This window comes from Rhinatrema bivittatum, chromosome 2 (genome assembly GCF_901001135.1).
Source record: "Rhinatrema bivittatum chromosome 2, aRhiBiv1.1, whole genome shotgun sequence".
Classification (NCBI taxonomy): domain Eukaryota; kingdom Metazoa; phylum Chordata; class Amphibia; order Gymnophiona; family Rhinatrematidae; genus Rhinatrema; species Rhinatrema bivittatum.
In genome coordinates, this window is record NC_042616.1 from 84,198,154 (window position 1) to 84,214,755 (window position 16,602).

The 16,602-nt window shown below is 44.9% G+C and overlaps 1 protein-coding gene across 1 annotated transcript in view; it reads right to left on the reverse strand.

Annotated features, from left to right (window-relative positions):
• The window catches only part of TTC21A (tetratricopeptide repeat domain 21A), a 406,154-nt gene that overhangs the window by 186,315 nt on the left and 203,237 nt on the right, over window positions 1-16,602 (reverse strand). Inside the window, exon 13 of the mRNA XM_029588390.1 lies at window positions 14,311-14,468. Within this exon, the coding sequence (XP_029444250.1) occupies window positions 14,311-14,468 (158 nt within the window). The remainder of the gene's footprint in view (window positions 1-14,310; window positions 14,469-16,602) is intronic.

Below are 16,602 nucleotides of genomic sequence, written 5' to 3' on the forward strand. Positions count from 1 at the left end.
GCCACAGGGGTCTCCCTTCAGTCTCGTTTGTAGCAAAAGGTGCGAGCGAAAAATAAAATAATAAAATGTTTCAGACCCAACTCCGCGGGGTGGCGGGTGGGTTTCATGAGGACTACATCCTGCTGTCCTGGGAGAACACCTGTTACAGGTAAGCAACTCTGCTTTCTCCCAGGACAAGCAGGATGGTAGTCCTCACATGTGGGTGATTAGCAAGCTACAGGCTGACTCTTATTTGTTTGGACCAACAGCATACAACTTGTGCAACAGGCACAACAACTGGTGTACTGTTGGTAAAAATGAGGCAGCCTGAAAATCACAGCAGATTGGATGTGGAAGGAATTCGGATTTTACTGGAAATAAGTTCTTCAGGATGGATTGGCCAAAGGCAGAGTCTTGGCATCCTTCCTTGTCCAGGCAGTAATGTGCTGCCAATGTGTGAAGAGAGCTCTATGTTGCAGCTTTACAAATCTCAGCAATCAGTACTGAACAATAGTGTGCTACTGAGGTTGCCATGGCTCTCACTGAGTGCGTCTTCACTCGTCCCTGGAGAGGAATGCCTGCTTTGTTATAACAGAATTCAATACAGTCTGCTAGCCAATTGGAGAGAGTTTGTTTGCCCACTGCATCTCCTCGTTTGTTTTTATCGAAAGAAATAAAGAGTTGGATGGATTTCCTATGGACTGAAGTGTGGTCTAGGTAAAATGCAAGTGCACGTTTACAGTACAAAGTGTGTAAAACCCTCTCGCCCTGGTGAGAGTGGGGCCTTGGGAAAAAGGTGGACAAGACTATAGTCTGATTCAAGTGGAAGTCCGTAACCACCTTGGAAAGGAATTTACGGTGAGTACGGAGGACCACTCAGTCATGTAGGAACCTTGTGTAGGGTGAGTATGTGACAAGTGCTTGTAACTAACTCACTAACCCTTTGAGCAGATGTAATGGCTACTAGGAAGAAAACTTTTCATGTAAGAAATTTAACATCGCAGGAGTGCAAAGGCTCAAACGGGGAGCGCATAAGTCTTGTAAGTACTACATTCAGGTCCCATTCAGTGACTGGTGGCCGTAGAGGGGGCTTGAGTTGTATTAGGCCCCTCATAAACCTACTCACAAGGGGTTGCGCTGTTACCGGGGCATCTTCAACTCCTTTGTGGTATGCTGAGATGGCACTCAGGTGTACCCTTACCGAAGAAGTCTGGAGACCAGAGTCTGAAAGGTGCCAGAGATAGTCTAATAGAGATGGAGTGGGGCAGGAAAAAGGGTCAATACCTTTTTGCGTGCACCATATGGTAAATCTATCCCACTTAGAACGATAGGATTTTTGTGTGGAAGGCTTTCGTGAGGCTACAAGCACTTGAGAGACAACAGTGGAAAGGTTGAGCGGTTGCAGGATCAAGCTTTCAACATCCAGGCTGTGAGGGATAGAGTCTGAAGGTTCGGTTGGCGTAACATGCCTTGGTTCTGAGTTATGAGAGTGGGCGTTGTGCCCAGGCGAATGGGTTATCTGATCGAGAGGTCGAGAAGCATGGGAAACCATACTTGTTGAGGCCAGTACAGGGCTATGAGTATCACTGACCCTTTGTCCTGCTGTCCTTCACGAGAGTTTTGGCTATCAGTGGTATCAGGGGATATGCGTATAGGAGGCCTGTGTTCCAGGGGCGAGCGAAGGCGTCCAGGGCTAACTTGTTTTGTTGCATGTGCAGGGAGCAGAATCTGTCCACTTTGTGATTCAGTTTGGATGCAAAGAGGTCTATTGTTGGTTGACCCCAGCGTTGGAAGATTCTGGTCGTTACCACAGGATCCAGAGACCACTCATGGGGATGGAACTGTCGACTGAGGCGATCTGCTACTACATTCTGTATGCCTGCCAGATAAGTGGCCCAGAGATACATGGAGTGTGCAAGGGCCCAGGCCCAGATCTGTGCAGCTTCTTGGCAGAGGAGATAAGAGCCTGTGCCACCCTGCTTGTTCAAGTACCACATTGCAACTGTGTTGTCTTTTTGTATGAGAACAGTCTTCTAGGAAGTTGATCTGAAACATTGCTTTGAGCTGTGTCCGAGTACCTTGAGTTTGAAGATTGTTCACATGAGATCCCCAACCCAAGTTGGATGTGTCTGTGGTTAAAGTTACTTGTGGAACTGGTTGCTGGAAATGTAGACCTGTTAGCAAGTTGGCTTTGATTATCCACCAGAGAAGTGATAGATGCAGCTGGTGGGTTACATGAATCTGGGATGAAAGCGGTTGAGTGGCTTGGAGTCACTGAGATTTCAAAGTCCATTGAGTTATTCTCATGGCCAGACTGGCCATAGGAGTGACGTGGACCATGGAAGCCATGTGGCCCAGCAATATTAGAAATTGATGGGCTGAGGCTGTCTTCTTTGTACGCAGAGCATAGCTAGCTTGGAGAGTGTGTCTGCGCGGTCATTGGGTAGGAAGGCCTTTGCGACTGCTGTGTCCAGATCTGCTCTGATAAAAGTAAGGAGGTGAAATGGAGGCAGGTGGGATTTTGATGGGAAATCCCAACGAGTGTAGAAGATTGATAGTGAGCTTGACAGCGTTGAGAGCCCCTTGCTTGGATTGGCTTTTGATAAGCCAGTCATCTAGGTAAGGAAACATGTGTATGCTGATCTTGCTTAGATGGGCCGCGGCCACTGCAAGGCAAGTCCAAAAGGCAGAGCCCGGTACTGAAAATGTTGATGTCCTACTATAAAACGCAGGTATTTGCGGTGATGTGGCGAAATTGGAATGTGAGCATAAGCGTCCTGAAGATCTAGAGAACAGAGCCAATCTCCTTTTTGCAGAAGGGGAAGCATGGTGCCCAGGGACACCATCCTGAATTTTTCTTTCTGGAGAAATTTGTTGAGATTGTGGAGGCCGCCTGATTTCTTTGGAATGAGAAAATAGCGGGAGTAGAATCCTGTGCTCTGCTGTGCCCAGGGAACAGCTTCCACAGCCCTGGCTCAGAAGGGTGGAGAGTTCTGACTCTAGAAGATTTGTGTGATCTTTTTGGATCCACAGCGGTTTGGGTGGTTAATCTGGAGGCTCCGTGAGGAAGTTTAGATGGTATCCTTGGGTTATAATGGATATGACCCATTGGTCTGTGGTAATGCTGAGCCAGTTGGTTATGAAATGGTGAATTTGACCTCCTACTAGCAAGTCTGGATTTGGATTTGTGGTGTGGCTGCTGTTATCTGGATAGCTTTCAAAATCCAGAGGCTTGGCCTGTTTGTGGTGGTGGCTGAGGCCTGGATGGCTTGGGCTGACGAGGATGCCCTCTCTGGTTGGCCTCACGTGAGATATAGGTGGGTAGTATCTGCGTGGGCAATAAAATGGTTTTCTAGGGTCCCTTCTCATAGGTCTTCTTGCAGAGGAAGGGGCCTCGGTAGCAATCGTGGACAATTGACGCAGGGTCTCGTTATGGTCTTTTAGTTGAGCCACTGAGTCCTGTATCTTGTCTCCGAATAGGTTGTCACCGGTACATGGCAAATCAGAGAGTTTGTCTTGTACTTCAGGTCTCAAGTCAGATGCTTTCAGCCAGGCCCACCTCCTGGCGCTGATTCCCATTGCCGACAAGCGAGTAGCAGTTTCAAAGGAGTCGTAAACGGCCCGAACCTCATGATTCCCAGCCTCAAGGCCTTTCTGTAGTATGGTGTTGAGACTACCTTGTTGTTGTTAGGGAAGAGAGTCAGCTATTCCCTGAACCTGCTTCCAGAGATTCTTTTGATATTGTACATTGTAAAGTTGGTATGCAGCTATGCGTAACACTAGCTTAGAGCCCTGAAACATCTTGCGACCCAAAATATCCAAGAACTTTCGGTCTTTTCCAGGAGGCGTTGAAGAGTGAGGGCACAGACATCTGGCGTTTTTCTGTGTGGATTCAACTACCACTGACTGATGGGGTAGTGTGGCTTTTGGAATCCAGGAATATGTTGGACCAGATAAGTTGCATATGTCCTCCTATTCACTGGTTGGACAGTACAAGGATGCTCCCAGAAATGATGTTGGAGATCCACGAGCACCTCATGGACCGGGATAGCCATAACTTCCTTTGGAGCATCAACAAATTGAAGATTTCCAGTGCTTTATGGCGTGTGTCCTCTGTAATCAGGTCAAAGGGGATTGTCTCTGACATTTCCTTTACAAAGTTTGCGAAGGAGAGGTTTTCTGGGGGAGATTTTCTCCTTTGTTCCAAAGAAGATGGTTCAGAAAAGATATCCTCCATAGATGTGTCGGTGTCCACATCTTCCCAAGTGTCAGAAAAGGTCTCTAGCTGAGATCCTGAAGAATGGAAGAAGGTTGGTACTGTAGAATATTTTGACACCGATGGATGCTTTGATGGCCTCGATGGAAGATGCAGTGGCACTGATGTAGATTTTGGCAGCATCAAAGGCATCAAGGGGAAACGTGGGCATCTCAGTCCCAAGAGCCCCGATGGACCAGGCATCTGTTCCGGCAGTGGTGGAATTGGTGTGGAGAGAGGACTGGAGTCCATGCCTTCATCTTCTGAAGACCCCGGAATGGGTATCGGGGCTTTCAGAGACTTTGCGGGCTGCTTTGGCATCGGTGGCCTAGGTTGTGTCGGAAGGGCACCGATAAGTGTTTCTAGTCGGTTGAGCAGCGATGTAAACATCAATGGCTCCGGTGTCAGTGCCGGTATGGGGGCTGGCATCAATGGCTGTAAGTCTCGGAGAGCATCGAGCACGGCCTGGCGGATGAGATGATCCAGTTCCTCCCTGAAAGCTGGTGTAGATATTGCAGCTACAGGGGGAGGTAGGCTAGGCGCTACTGGCACCTCCACAGGAATTTGTGGGGGCTCAGTACCAGGAACCTATGTCGGTGGGGATTGCCTTGGTTTCTCGGGTGGAGATTGCCATCGAGGCTGATGAGGTGTCGGTTCCGGCACCGGGAGTAGATTCGTGCCGGTGTCGGTGCTTCCCTCAGTGCTCGGTCCAGTCTTTCTCCGGCACAGAGTTAGATGATGCGGATGCCTTAGATGGAGTCAGTGACGGATGGTCACCGCTGCCCTGGTGCTCCCGGCAAGGTTTGTTGACAAGTTTCTTCGATGTTGCTGCCAGTGACGACTGGGTGGACATCGATGGAGTTAACTTGATCTTAAAAAGGGACTCCATCTTGTCGAGGCAAGCCCACCTACCCTTCGGGGTCATTTGGGCATAACTTAGACATTGACAAACATCGTGTGATGAGCCGAGGCTCAGCACACAGACATCATGCGGGTTGGTAATCGACATGGTAGGGGGACACTCCGAGCATTTTCTAAAACCTGTTGCCTTGATAGAAAAAGGGGAGGCCCAAAAACGATCGATGGCCTGCAGCCACTGAAAAAAGGGAAGGCAGGAACCAACTGAATATGTTGAAATTCACTCACCGAGCAACGAATACCGATGTCGTGATGGGAGACCCATGTGAAAGACGTTTTTGGAGTAGTAAACTTCAACCTGTGAGGAAATTTTGTGAGAAAATTCTCACAGAGCTCCTAACTGCGAGGCAAACTGCAGCGTGGAAAAAAAGAGACTGAAGGAAGACCCCTGTGGCTACAGGGATTATGAGAAAGCAACAAGGAAGGCTGCCTAACAAAGCCGTGAGGCAACAGTATTTGGCTGCTTATTCTGTACTGTTGCCCCACTACAGGGATTATGGCATGACTGTGCTTTCTTAGTTGCAGGGCCCATCCTGAGGAACTCCATGCCTGAACATTTGTGCACAATGTCTAATTCTGATTTACGTAGAAAGGCCCTTAAGATGTGGCTTTTTAGACAAACATTTGACTTTGCAGCTTAGTCTCCACCCAAGATTTTATATCCTTGGTATGGTTTAAATACCAAAAGATATTTGTGTATGGGATTATTAAGAACTGATGCCTTCTTGAAGGGTTATTTGGATTTTATTTTTGTGCCTAAATTTCATTTGTTTGAGAAGTTGATTTGTGTTTTTTTAGATTTTATGTTACTAATTATGGATGTTTTTATTGGAAGGTGCCAAAAACATTTGGAGTGTTACAGATGCTAAATCTTTTAAATAAATAAATAACGTATCTATGGGAGAACAATTTTCAAACCTATTTACCAAAGTAATTTTGGCCTGACTGAAAATTACTTCTTTCTGCCCGACTAAAAGAGCACACACGCATCCATAGCATTCACTTTATCCACTGGTCCCTTTATTATCTATTAGGGATGTGAATCGTTTTTTGACGATTTAAAACAATCGTCAGATATATTTTAAATCGTCAAAAATCGTTAGAGCCGCGATACAATAACAATTCCCCCAATTTATCGTCAAAAATCATAAATCGGGGGAGGGTGGGAAAACCGGCACACCAAAACAACCCTAAAACCCACCCCGACCCTTTAAAAGAAATCCCCCACCCTCCCGAACCCCCCCAAAATGTTTTAAATTACCTGGGGTCCAGTGGGGGGGGGGGGGGGTCCCGGCGCGATCTCCCACTCTCTGGCCACGGCTGCGTTAAGAGAAATGGCGCCGGTGGCCCTTTGCCCTTATCATATGACAGGGCAAAGGTAGCGCCAGCGCCATTTTGGTTCCTGTGACCCGACGTTACGCGTGCAGGAGATCGCTCCCAGACCACCGCTGGACCCCCAGGGACTTTTGGCCAGCTTGGGGGGGCCTCCTGACCCCCACAAGACTTGCCAAAAGTCCAGCGGGGGTCCGGGAGCGACCTCCTGCACTCGGGCCGTATTGCCAATATTCAAAATGGCGCCGGCGCTACCTTTGCCCTCACTATGTCGACATAGTGAGGGCAAAATGGTGCCGGCGCTATCCTCCATAGATGAGATCCTGAAGAAGGTTGGTACTGTAGAATATTTCGACACCGATGGATCCTTTGATGGCCTCGATGGAAGATGCGGTGGCACTGATGTAGATTTTGGTAGCATCGAAGGCATCAAGGGGAACATAAGAACATAAGAAATTGCCATGCTGGGTCAGACCAAGGGTCCATCAAGCCCAGCATCCTGTTTCCAACAGAGGCCAAACCAGGCCAAACCAGGCCAAACCAGGCCACCAAGCCCAGCATCCTGTTTCCAACAGAGGCCAAACCAGGCCACAAGAACCTGGCAATTACCCAAACACCTAGAAGATCCCATGCTACTGATGCAATTAATAGCAGTGACTATTCCCTAAGTAAACTTGATTAATAGCAGTTAATGGACTTCTCTTCCAAGAACTTATCCAAACCTTTTTTGAACCCAGCTACACTAACTGCACTAACCACATCCTCTGGCAACAAATTCCAGAGATTTATTGTGCGTTGAGTGAAAAAGAATTTTCTCCGATTAGTCTTAAATGTGCTACTTGCTAACTTCATGGAATGCCCCCTAGTCCTTCTATTATTCGAAAGTGTAAATAACTGAGTCACATCTACTCGTTCAAGACCTCTCATGATCTTAAAGACCTCTATGATATCCCCCCTCAGCCGTCTCTTCTCCAAGCTGAACAGCCCTAACCTCTTCAGCCTTTCCTCATAGGGGAGCTGTTCCATCCCCTTTATCATTTTGGTTGCCCTTCTCTGTACCTTCTCCATTGCAACTATATCTTTTTTGAGATACGGCGACCAGAATTGTACACAGTATTCAAGGTGTGGTCTCACCATGGAGCGATATAGAGGCATTATGACATTTTCCGTTTTATTAACCATTCCCTTCCTAATAATTCCTAACATTTTATTTGCTTTTTGACTGCTGCAGCACACTGAGCTGACGATTTCAATGTATTATCTACTATGACGCCTAGATCTCTTTCTTGGGTGGTAGCTCCTAATATGGAACCTAACATCGTGTAACTACAGCTAGGGTTATTTTTCCCTATATGCAACACCTTGCACTTGTCCACATTAAATTTCATCTGCCATTTGGATGCCCAATCTTCCAGTCTTGCAAGGTCCTCCTGTAATGTATCACAGTCTGCTTGTGATTTAACTACTCTGAATAATTTTGTATCATCTGCAAATTTGATAACATCACTCATCGTATTCCTTTCCAGATCATTGATATATATATTGAAAAGCACCGGTCCAAGTACAGATCCCTGAGGCACTCCACTGTTTACCCTTTTCCACTGAGAAAATTGACCATTTAGTCCTACTCTCTGTTTCCTGTCTTTTAACCAGTTTGTAATCCACGAAAGGACATCGCCTCCTATCCCATGACTTTTTAGTTTTCGTAGAAGCCTCTCATGAGGGACTTTGTCAAACGCCTTCTGAAAATCCAAATACACTACATCTACCGGTTCACCTTTATCCACATGTTTATTAACCCCTTCAAAAAAATGAAGCAGGTTTGTTAGGCAAGACTTCCCTTGGGTAAATCCATGTTGACTGTGTCCCATTAAATCATGTCTTTCTATATGCTCTACAATTTTGATCTTGAGGATAGTTTCTACTATTTTTCCCGGCACTGAAGTTAGGCTCACTGGTCTATAGTTACCCGGATCACCCCTGGAGCCTTTTTTAAATATTGGGGTTACATTGGCCACCCTCCAGTCTTCAGGTACAATGGATGATTTTAATGATAGGTTACAAATTTTAACTAATAGGTCAGAAATTTCATTTTTTAGTTCCTTTAGTACCCTGGGATGCATACCATCCGGTCCAGGTGACTTGCTACTCTTTAGTTTGTCAATCTGGCCTACTACATCTTCCAGGTTGACAGTGATTTCGTTCAGTTCGTCTGACTCATCACCCCTGAAAACCAACTCCGGAACTGGTATCTCCCCAACATCCTCACTAGTAAACACGGAAGCAAAGAATTCATTTAGTCTTTCTGCAATGGCCTTATCTTCCCTAAGAGCCCCTTTAACCCCTCGGTCATCTAATGGTCCAACCGACTCCCTCACAGGTTTCTTGCTTTGGATATATTTAAAAAAGTTTTTATTATGAGTTTTTGCCTCTATGGCCAACTTCATTTCAAATTCTCTCTTCGCTTGTTTTATCAATGTTTTACACTTAACTGGGCATCTCGGTCCCGAGAGCCCCGATGGACCAGGCATGGTCCATCGGGGCTCAAGGAATGGTTGCACCATGGATCCATTCCTTTCCAAATAATTCTTAACTTTCTATTTGCTTTTTTGACTGCCACTGCACACTTAGTCAAAGATTTAAAGGTATTGTCCACAAGGATTATGAGGTTCTTTTCCTGGGTGGTGACTCCTAACATGGAACCCTGCATTGTAATCTGTCTTGAGACTAACTTAGGAAAAGACAGAATATGAAATGTTAATAAATAAAATATATAAATAACATAACCTTTTTTTAATGTATTATGTGTTATTACTTTATTACTGGTAACTGTATATGTTTATGCTATGAAGGCCAATATTCAGCTAATATCCAGCTGAGCAAGTTAGCCAGATAAACTTATCTGGCTAACTTGGACGAGCTATTCAGTGGTCTGGCTGTGCCACTCAATATTCTCAGCTATCTTATAATTAGCTAGACAAGTTTATCCAGTTAACTGTAGGACAGCCAAATAGCTGAGATTGGCGCCATTTTGTTTTATAGTCATATGCTATATTGCTGTAAAACATTGGCACTGGTCTCGGTGCTAGCCAGCATCATTATAGGTCACAAGTCAGCAAGGTACGAGTAACTGGGGTTTACTTCTGCCACTTTTTATGTGGACAAACCCACAGAAGGGATAAGTGATGGCTGGAAAGGCCCTGTCTTATTTGTGGGAACAGGGAGTGGAGGGCTCATGGAGGCTTGGGCTCACATGACACAAAGCAGGGGAGGAGGTGTTGAGGAGGCCCTGTTTTGGTTCTTTTTTTTTTTATGTTTATTTTGGTTTGGCAAATGAACTAAACTAAAACCAGAATTAAAAAAAAAAAATACCTAACACAAACCAAAAAAATATTTTCCCCTTCCATATTCCTGTTTGAAACAATAGTTGAAACTACGGCTCTATTTTTCACTCATGAATCCTCCCTTACTTTTTATTGTCTTATATCCTCCCCATCAGCCGTTATTAATTTCTACTGAATTTATAACTCACAGCATGCACAAGTATTCTCTTCTGTGTGCTATTCACATATTAATATTGCACAGCAAATAACAAGGTGCTGATGAATGCATATTTGGTGAGTATAATTTGCTTGAAAGAATCATACTGTGCTAGTTTTACATGACTTCCATAAAATCAACTTCAGATGGGTCATACAAACTGGAGTAGAAGACGTATGGTTGCAGTATGTCATATATGGTGTGAAAGGAAAATATACTTTAAATTGGTTCTCGTCATACCTATCAAATAGAAGTTTCAGAGTAATTTTCAACAACACCCTTTCAAATAAAGTGAACCTCAACACAAGGATCTGCCCTATCAGCTACACTTTTCAACATATATTTACGCCCAATCTGTCATACACTTGATCGACTTGGACTAACCCATTTTCTATACGCAGATGATATACAAATACTGGTCCCTATACAGAATACTTTAGAAGATACATACAACAGAACCTCTATCTACCTCTCAGAAATAAAAAAGCAACTAAACGACATGAAACTAATAATTAACATTGATAAAACTGAATTAATCATCCTAGACAAAAAGAACAACAACGCCCTCGCTTCCCCATCAATCCCTCCCCCACCTCTCCACACCCTAATTACAATGGAGTGAACTTTGGGTCTCTCGACCTTACATCAACCCTGGAGATTGAATCCATCCTGAAAAAGATGAAACCAGCCTCACACATTTCAGACATTATCCCTTCGAAAACCCTCCTCTCCATCCCTACTGCCATTGCAAAACCCATAGCGGACTTAGTAAATTGCTCCCTTACTTTTGGTAAAGTCCCAGACTCCCTCAAACTTGCAGTCATCAAGCCCCTCCTCAAAAAACCCACCCCCGACCCCACTGACCCAACAAACTACCGGCCAATATCCAACCTGCCTTTCATCTCCAAAATCCTTGAAAAGATAGTCAACAAGCAACTCACCGACTTCCTTGAAGACCACAATATCCTACACCCATCACAATTTGGTTTCCGCAAAGGTCGTAATACTAGGGATGTGAATCGTTTTTTGACGATTTAAAATATCGTCCGATATATTTTAAATCATCAAAAATCGTTAGAGCCGCGATACAATAACAATTCCCCCGATTTATCGTCAAAAAATCGTAAATCGGGGGAAGGGGGAGGGCGGGAAAACCGGCACACTAAAACAACCCTAAAACCCACCCCGACCCTTTAAAATAAATCCCCCACCCTCCCGAACCCCCCCCAAAATGCCTTAAATTACCTGGGGTCCAGAGGAAGGGTCCCGGTGTGATCTTTTACTCTCGGACCTCCTGTGCATTGTAGAAATGGCGCCGGCGCTACCTTTGACCGTAGCGCCGGCGCCATTTTGTTTTTTTGTCCCCTGACGGCAGGAGCGTAGGAGATCGCTCCCGGACCCCCGCTGGACCCCCAGGGACTTTTGGCCAGCTTGGGGGACCTCCTGACCCCCACAAGACTTGCCAAAAGTCCAGCGGGGGTCCGGAACGACTTCCTGCAGTCGAATCGTGTTGCCGTACGGCCGGCGCCCCCCCCCCCCCCCCCACTGGACCCCAGGTAATTTAAGGCATTTGGGGGGGGTTTGGGAGGGTGGGGGATTTATTTTAAAGGGTCAGGGTGGGTTTTAGGGATGTTTCAGTGTGCCGGTTTTCGATTTACACGATTTACACGATATTTAAAAAACCCAAACTGCGACGATCCGATTCCCTCCCCCTCCCAGCTGAAATCGATCGTCTTCACACGATTCACATCTCTACGTAATACTGAAAACCTCTTGCTAGCAATGACAGACACCATCCGCATAGGCATGGACCAAGGCAAATCATATTTACTTGTCCTCCTAGACATCTCGGCAGCCTTCGATACTGTCAACCACCAAATCCTCCTTTCCCGCCTGGCAGAGATAGGCATCTCAGGCACAGCACTATCATGGTTTTCATCCTATCTCTCCCACAGAGAATACTTAGTAAAAATTGATAAGTCTGAATCCTCGCACATCCCCCTTACGCAAGGTATTCCCCAAGGATCCTCATTATCCTCCACACTATTCAATATTTATCTTTTACCACTCTGTCACCTACTCTCTGACCTAGGTCTAAAGTTCTTCCTGTTTTCAGATGATGTGCAAATCCTCATCCCCATTCAAAAAACCATCACAGAATCTCTGCAATTCTGGGAATCTTGACTTGTCTCTATCAACTCCCTACTATCTAACCTCCACCTTGCACTAAATGCCTCTACAACAGAAATCCTCATCATCTCTAATCAACCAGAACACTCTTCTATTTCTACCCCTCGTAACTCCGCCTCAACTCGTACCCCACTGCACTCCGTAAGAGACCTAGGCGACATACTAGATCAGTACCTTAACTTTAAACCCCACATTAACTCTCTTTTAAAGGGGGGCTTTTACAAACTCCATGTCCTGAAAAACTTAAGCCCCTCCTCCACACCCAGGATTTCCGCATAGTTCTGTAAACGACCATTCTATCTAAATTGGACTACTGCAACTCCCTCCTCTTAGGCCTCCCATCTTCTACTATCAAACCTTTGCAAATACTCCAGAACTCAATGGCGAGAATCCTAACTAACACCCGTAAAAGGGACCACATCACCCCCATATTAAAGGATCTGCACTGGCTTCCCATCCCTTACCGCATTCAATACAAAACTCTCACCATCCTTCACAATATGCTCTACAAAGACAACCCTTCCTGGCTCGAAAAACTGCCTTGTTTCCGCTCCTCCAACCGCCCCACCAGAACCTCCCTTGCAGGCACCCTACACACCCCTTCCCTTAAACTGCACACCTTACCCTTACCAGAGAAAGAGCCTTCTCCATTGCTGGCCCCACCCTCTGGAACTCCTTCCCCACCGATCTCCGTCTCGAACCGTCCCTAAGCAACTTTAAGAAAGGCATCAAGACATGGCTGTTCAAACAGCCCTACCCGGACTGTAACCAAACCTAGACATTGCCCTCCGTGATTTGCAGAATTTGCCCTACATTACTTTTAAATATACAGTCCAGTTCTTTATATACCCTCCCATGATGTAACTATAGTAAGCTTTTTTTTAGTTATGGTGGTTCCTCTCCACTTTCTTTTCTTATCTTTGTTTCAGTATCTTACTAAGCCTCTCGTTTCCAGCCCTTCTTCTCCCTTTTCTTGCCTGCTCCCCTCCCCCTACCCCCGTTAAATGTAACTTTCCCTTCTTTGAGTTAATTGTAAACTGGCGTGATGTGCCCTATGAATGTTGGTTTATTAAAAGCCCATAAATAAATAAATAAGTAAATAAATAAATAAATAACTGATAACCCTAAAACTGTAATCTCACCTGTCGCCCACTCACGGAATCTAGGAATTACCATTGACAATGAATTTTCACTCAAAACTCACATAACCAACAAGATTAAAGAAGGATATCACAAATTATTGACACTCAGACATCTCAAACCATTCCTCACGCAAGAAGACTTCAGAACAGGTTTTCAACTACTCATCTTCTCCAACCTTGAGTAGTCAAGCAATGCCCTTTTCCTTGGACTTCCTCGTTCAACCATACATCCACTCCAAATATTGCAGAATGTAGCTGCCAGAATTCTGACTGGATCAAAAAAACAGGAGCACATAACACCAATTCTAATATTGTTACACTGGCTCCCAATAAAATACTGAATTGAATACAAAGTACTGACAACACTGCACAAAATGATCATAGGACAGCAAACCAACTGGCTAAGCAAATACATTGTAACCCACAATCCAAAACGGAACTTAAGATCAATGAACAAAGGCCTCCTCAAAATCCTACATGCTAGGAGCACTCGACTAAACTCAACACGTGAGAGAGCAATATCCATTGCCAGCCCCAAACTATGGAACTCAATACCAAGTGGAATAAGAAATCAACTAAGCATTAAAACGTTCAAAAAGGAGTTAAAAACCTGGCTGTTCAGAAAAGCATACGCAAATGTAATTAATAACTAAAAGTATTAATTAACCTTCTATACAAGTTAAGACTCTATGATGATGATATTGTATAATGTTACGTTTTACGCAACCGTTATGATGGCATTACGATGATGTTCTGTTGCGATGATATCATATTATGCTGCATGCTTATGTAAATCGTTATGATGGCGAAACTGAATGATGGTATACAAAACACCTCAAATAAATAAATAAATAAATAAAATATATTTTAACATTGTATATAAAGTTTTCTGAACAAATACTAGGAAATGAATCCCACTTCAAACATCATTTGTTATATGGTACCATGTAATACCTTGAAATTATGGCTGACACCCATCTCCAAAGAATGTGAACACTCTATAAAATTGTTTTGAGACAAGTAGATCTGGGCCATTAAAAGATGAACATCTGCAGAAGTTGGATCCAATTCAACACAACGTTGTAGTGTGCCATGTGCGCCTTCTAAATCCCCTACAAAGCAATTAGCCTAGGTCAATTCCTGCTGGAATAGTGGAATACTAACTACAAAATATTACATACATATTAAAAAAAACAAGTAATAAATCCAAATAAATAAATAAGGAGAAATTATTACTTATCTGATAATTTTCTTTCCTCTAATAAAAGGGCAGGTCAATCCCAATGAGTGGGTTAAAGGGATGTGCAGCAGGGACGGATTCGTACGATTCGGTATTCGTATTCGTTGGGACCCAAATCTGTTGCATCCGTTTTCGGGGGACCCCGATTCGTCCATTAGTTACATATGGTATTCGTTTCCCATTAAAGTTTAAACAAAACCCCATCCTAACCCTTTAAATTTAATTAACTACAAACCCCCACCCTCCTGAACCCCCCCCCCCCCCACAAGACTTGCCAAAAGTCCCTGGTAGTCCAGTGGGGGTCCAGGAGCAATCTCCTGCACTCGGGCCGTCAGCTGCCAGTATTCAAAATGGTGCCGATAACCTTTGCCCTTACTATGTCACAGGGGCTGCTGGTGCCATTGGTTGACCCCTGTCACATAGTAGGAGCAATGGATGGCCGACGAAGATGCTTAACACCCTGCAAGAAATGGGACATATCTGGATGGGAAAATAAAAAGCCCTCCATTGACTCTCCCCCTATACCAAGCCAAGGCTGCAACTTGAACCTTCAAGGTGTTAAGGACCAAAACCGTAAGTATGCCATCTTGTAAAAATTTCCAAAATCAAAAGAATATCCACCTTGAGAGTTGAGTACATCGCTCAGCCACCATGTCTCAAAGACCCTCTAAACTCTAACATAGGCTAGAGAAGTAGAAAATTTCCAGGCTTGAAGAAAAGTGGAAATTACTGCAATTAAAAAAAACCCGGTTCAACAACAGAGCCTTTTCAATGGCCAAATTGTAAGACAGAATTGACCCAAATCCTCGTGCAGAATGGGCCACCGACATAACAGATCTATCTGAGACTGCAGCCTGATGGGACTGCCCACTAGAAGTTTTGGAGATCGGTGTACGAGGACCTTTGAGCACAATCTACAGCCACTAAAAGGATAGTGTTGGTTTGACTTGCAATCCTCTGGACCAGCTTGCCTATTAGAGACAAGGATGGAAATGCATACAGAAAATCACCACATGGCCACTTATCAAGAGTGTTGATGCCCATCATTTTTGGGTCCTGCTTATGAATGAAGAAGCATGGACAATTTGCATTGTTGAATGTCACCAACAGATCTAGATCAAGTAGAACCCAATGGCTCACCAGGAGCTGAAAGGCCTCATCCACCAGCCTCCATTCTCCTGGGTCCAAGTTTCTCCTGCTGAGGAAATCAGCTCTGATATTGTCATATTTGGCAATGAGAGAAGCAGATATGCTTAGGAGATGCTGCTCTGCCCATACCATGAGTGCATCTATCTCCTCCAACACCTGTTGACTCTTGGTTCCACCCTGATGATTGATGAAAGCCATCATCGTTGCATTTTCGGACATTATCCAGGCTGCCCAAGCCTCTAGCCACTTGGAGAACCGCAGGCACATCAACCAAACTGCTCATGCTTCAGTCTGTTGATGCTCTACTGCCGCTCTGCTGTATTCCAGCATCCTTGCACCACCAACTCCTGACAGTGAGCCCCACAGCCAGAGAGGCTCGTATCTGTCATGAGTACCAAACAATCTGGTGTTGTCAGGAAAATTCCCTTCCTGAGATGATCCACATGTAACCACCAGTCCAAATGGGATCTCACCACTAATGGAAGGAACAGCCTCACCGCATAGTTCTGTGTCTGTGGACTCCATCAGGAGAGCTACATGCGCTGAAGAAGGTGCATATCTGCCCTTGCCCAGGAAACTACTGCTAAAATAGAAGCCATCAACCCCAAGACCTGTAGATAAGACCACATGGTCAGACAAACAGAGTTCCGCAGGGATCGAACTTGCAGTATTAACATGTGGATCTGAGACTCTGGCAGAAATACACTGCCCTGCCTTGTATCAAATCGAACCCCAAGATACCTCAGGGTCTGAGATGGCTGCAAATTGCTCTTGGCTAGATTCACTACCCAGTCTAGTTCCTATAGCAAGGAAACCACCCTGTGGGAAGTATGAAGACTCTCTTCCACTGTCTTGGC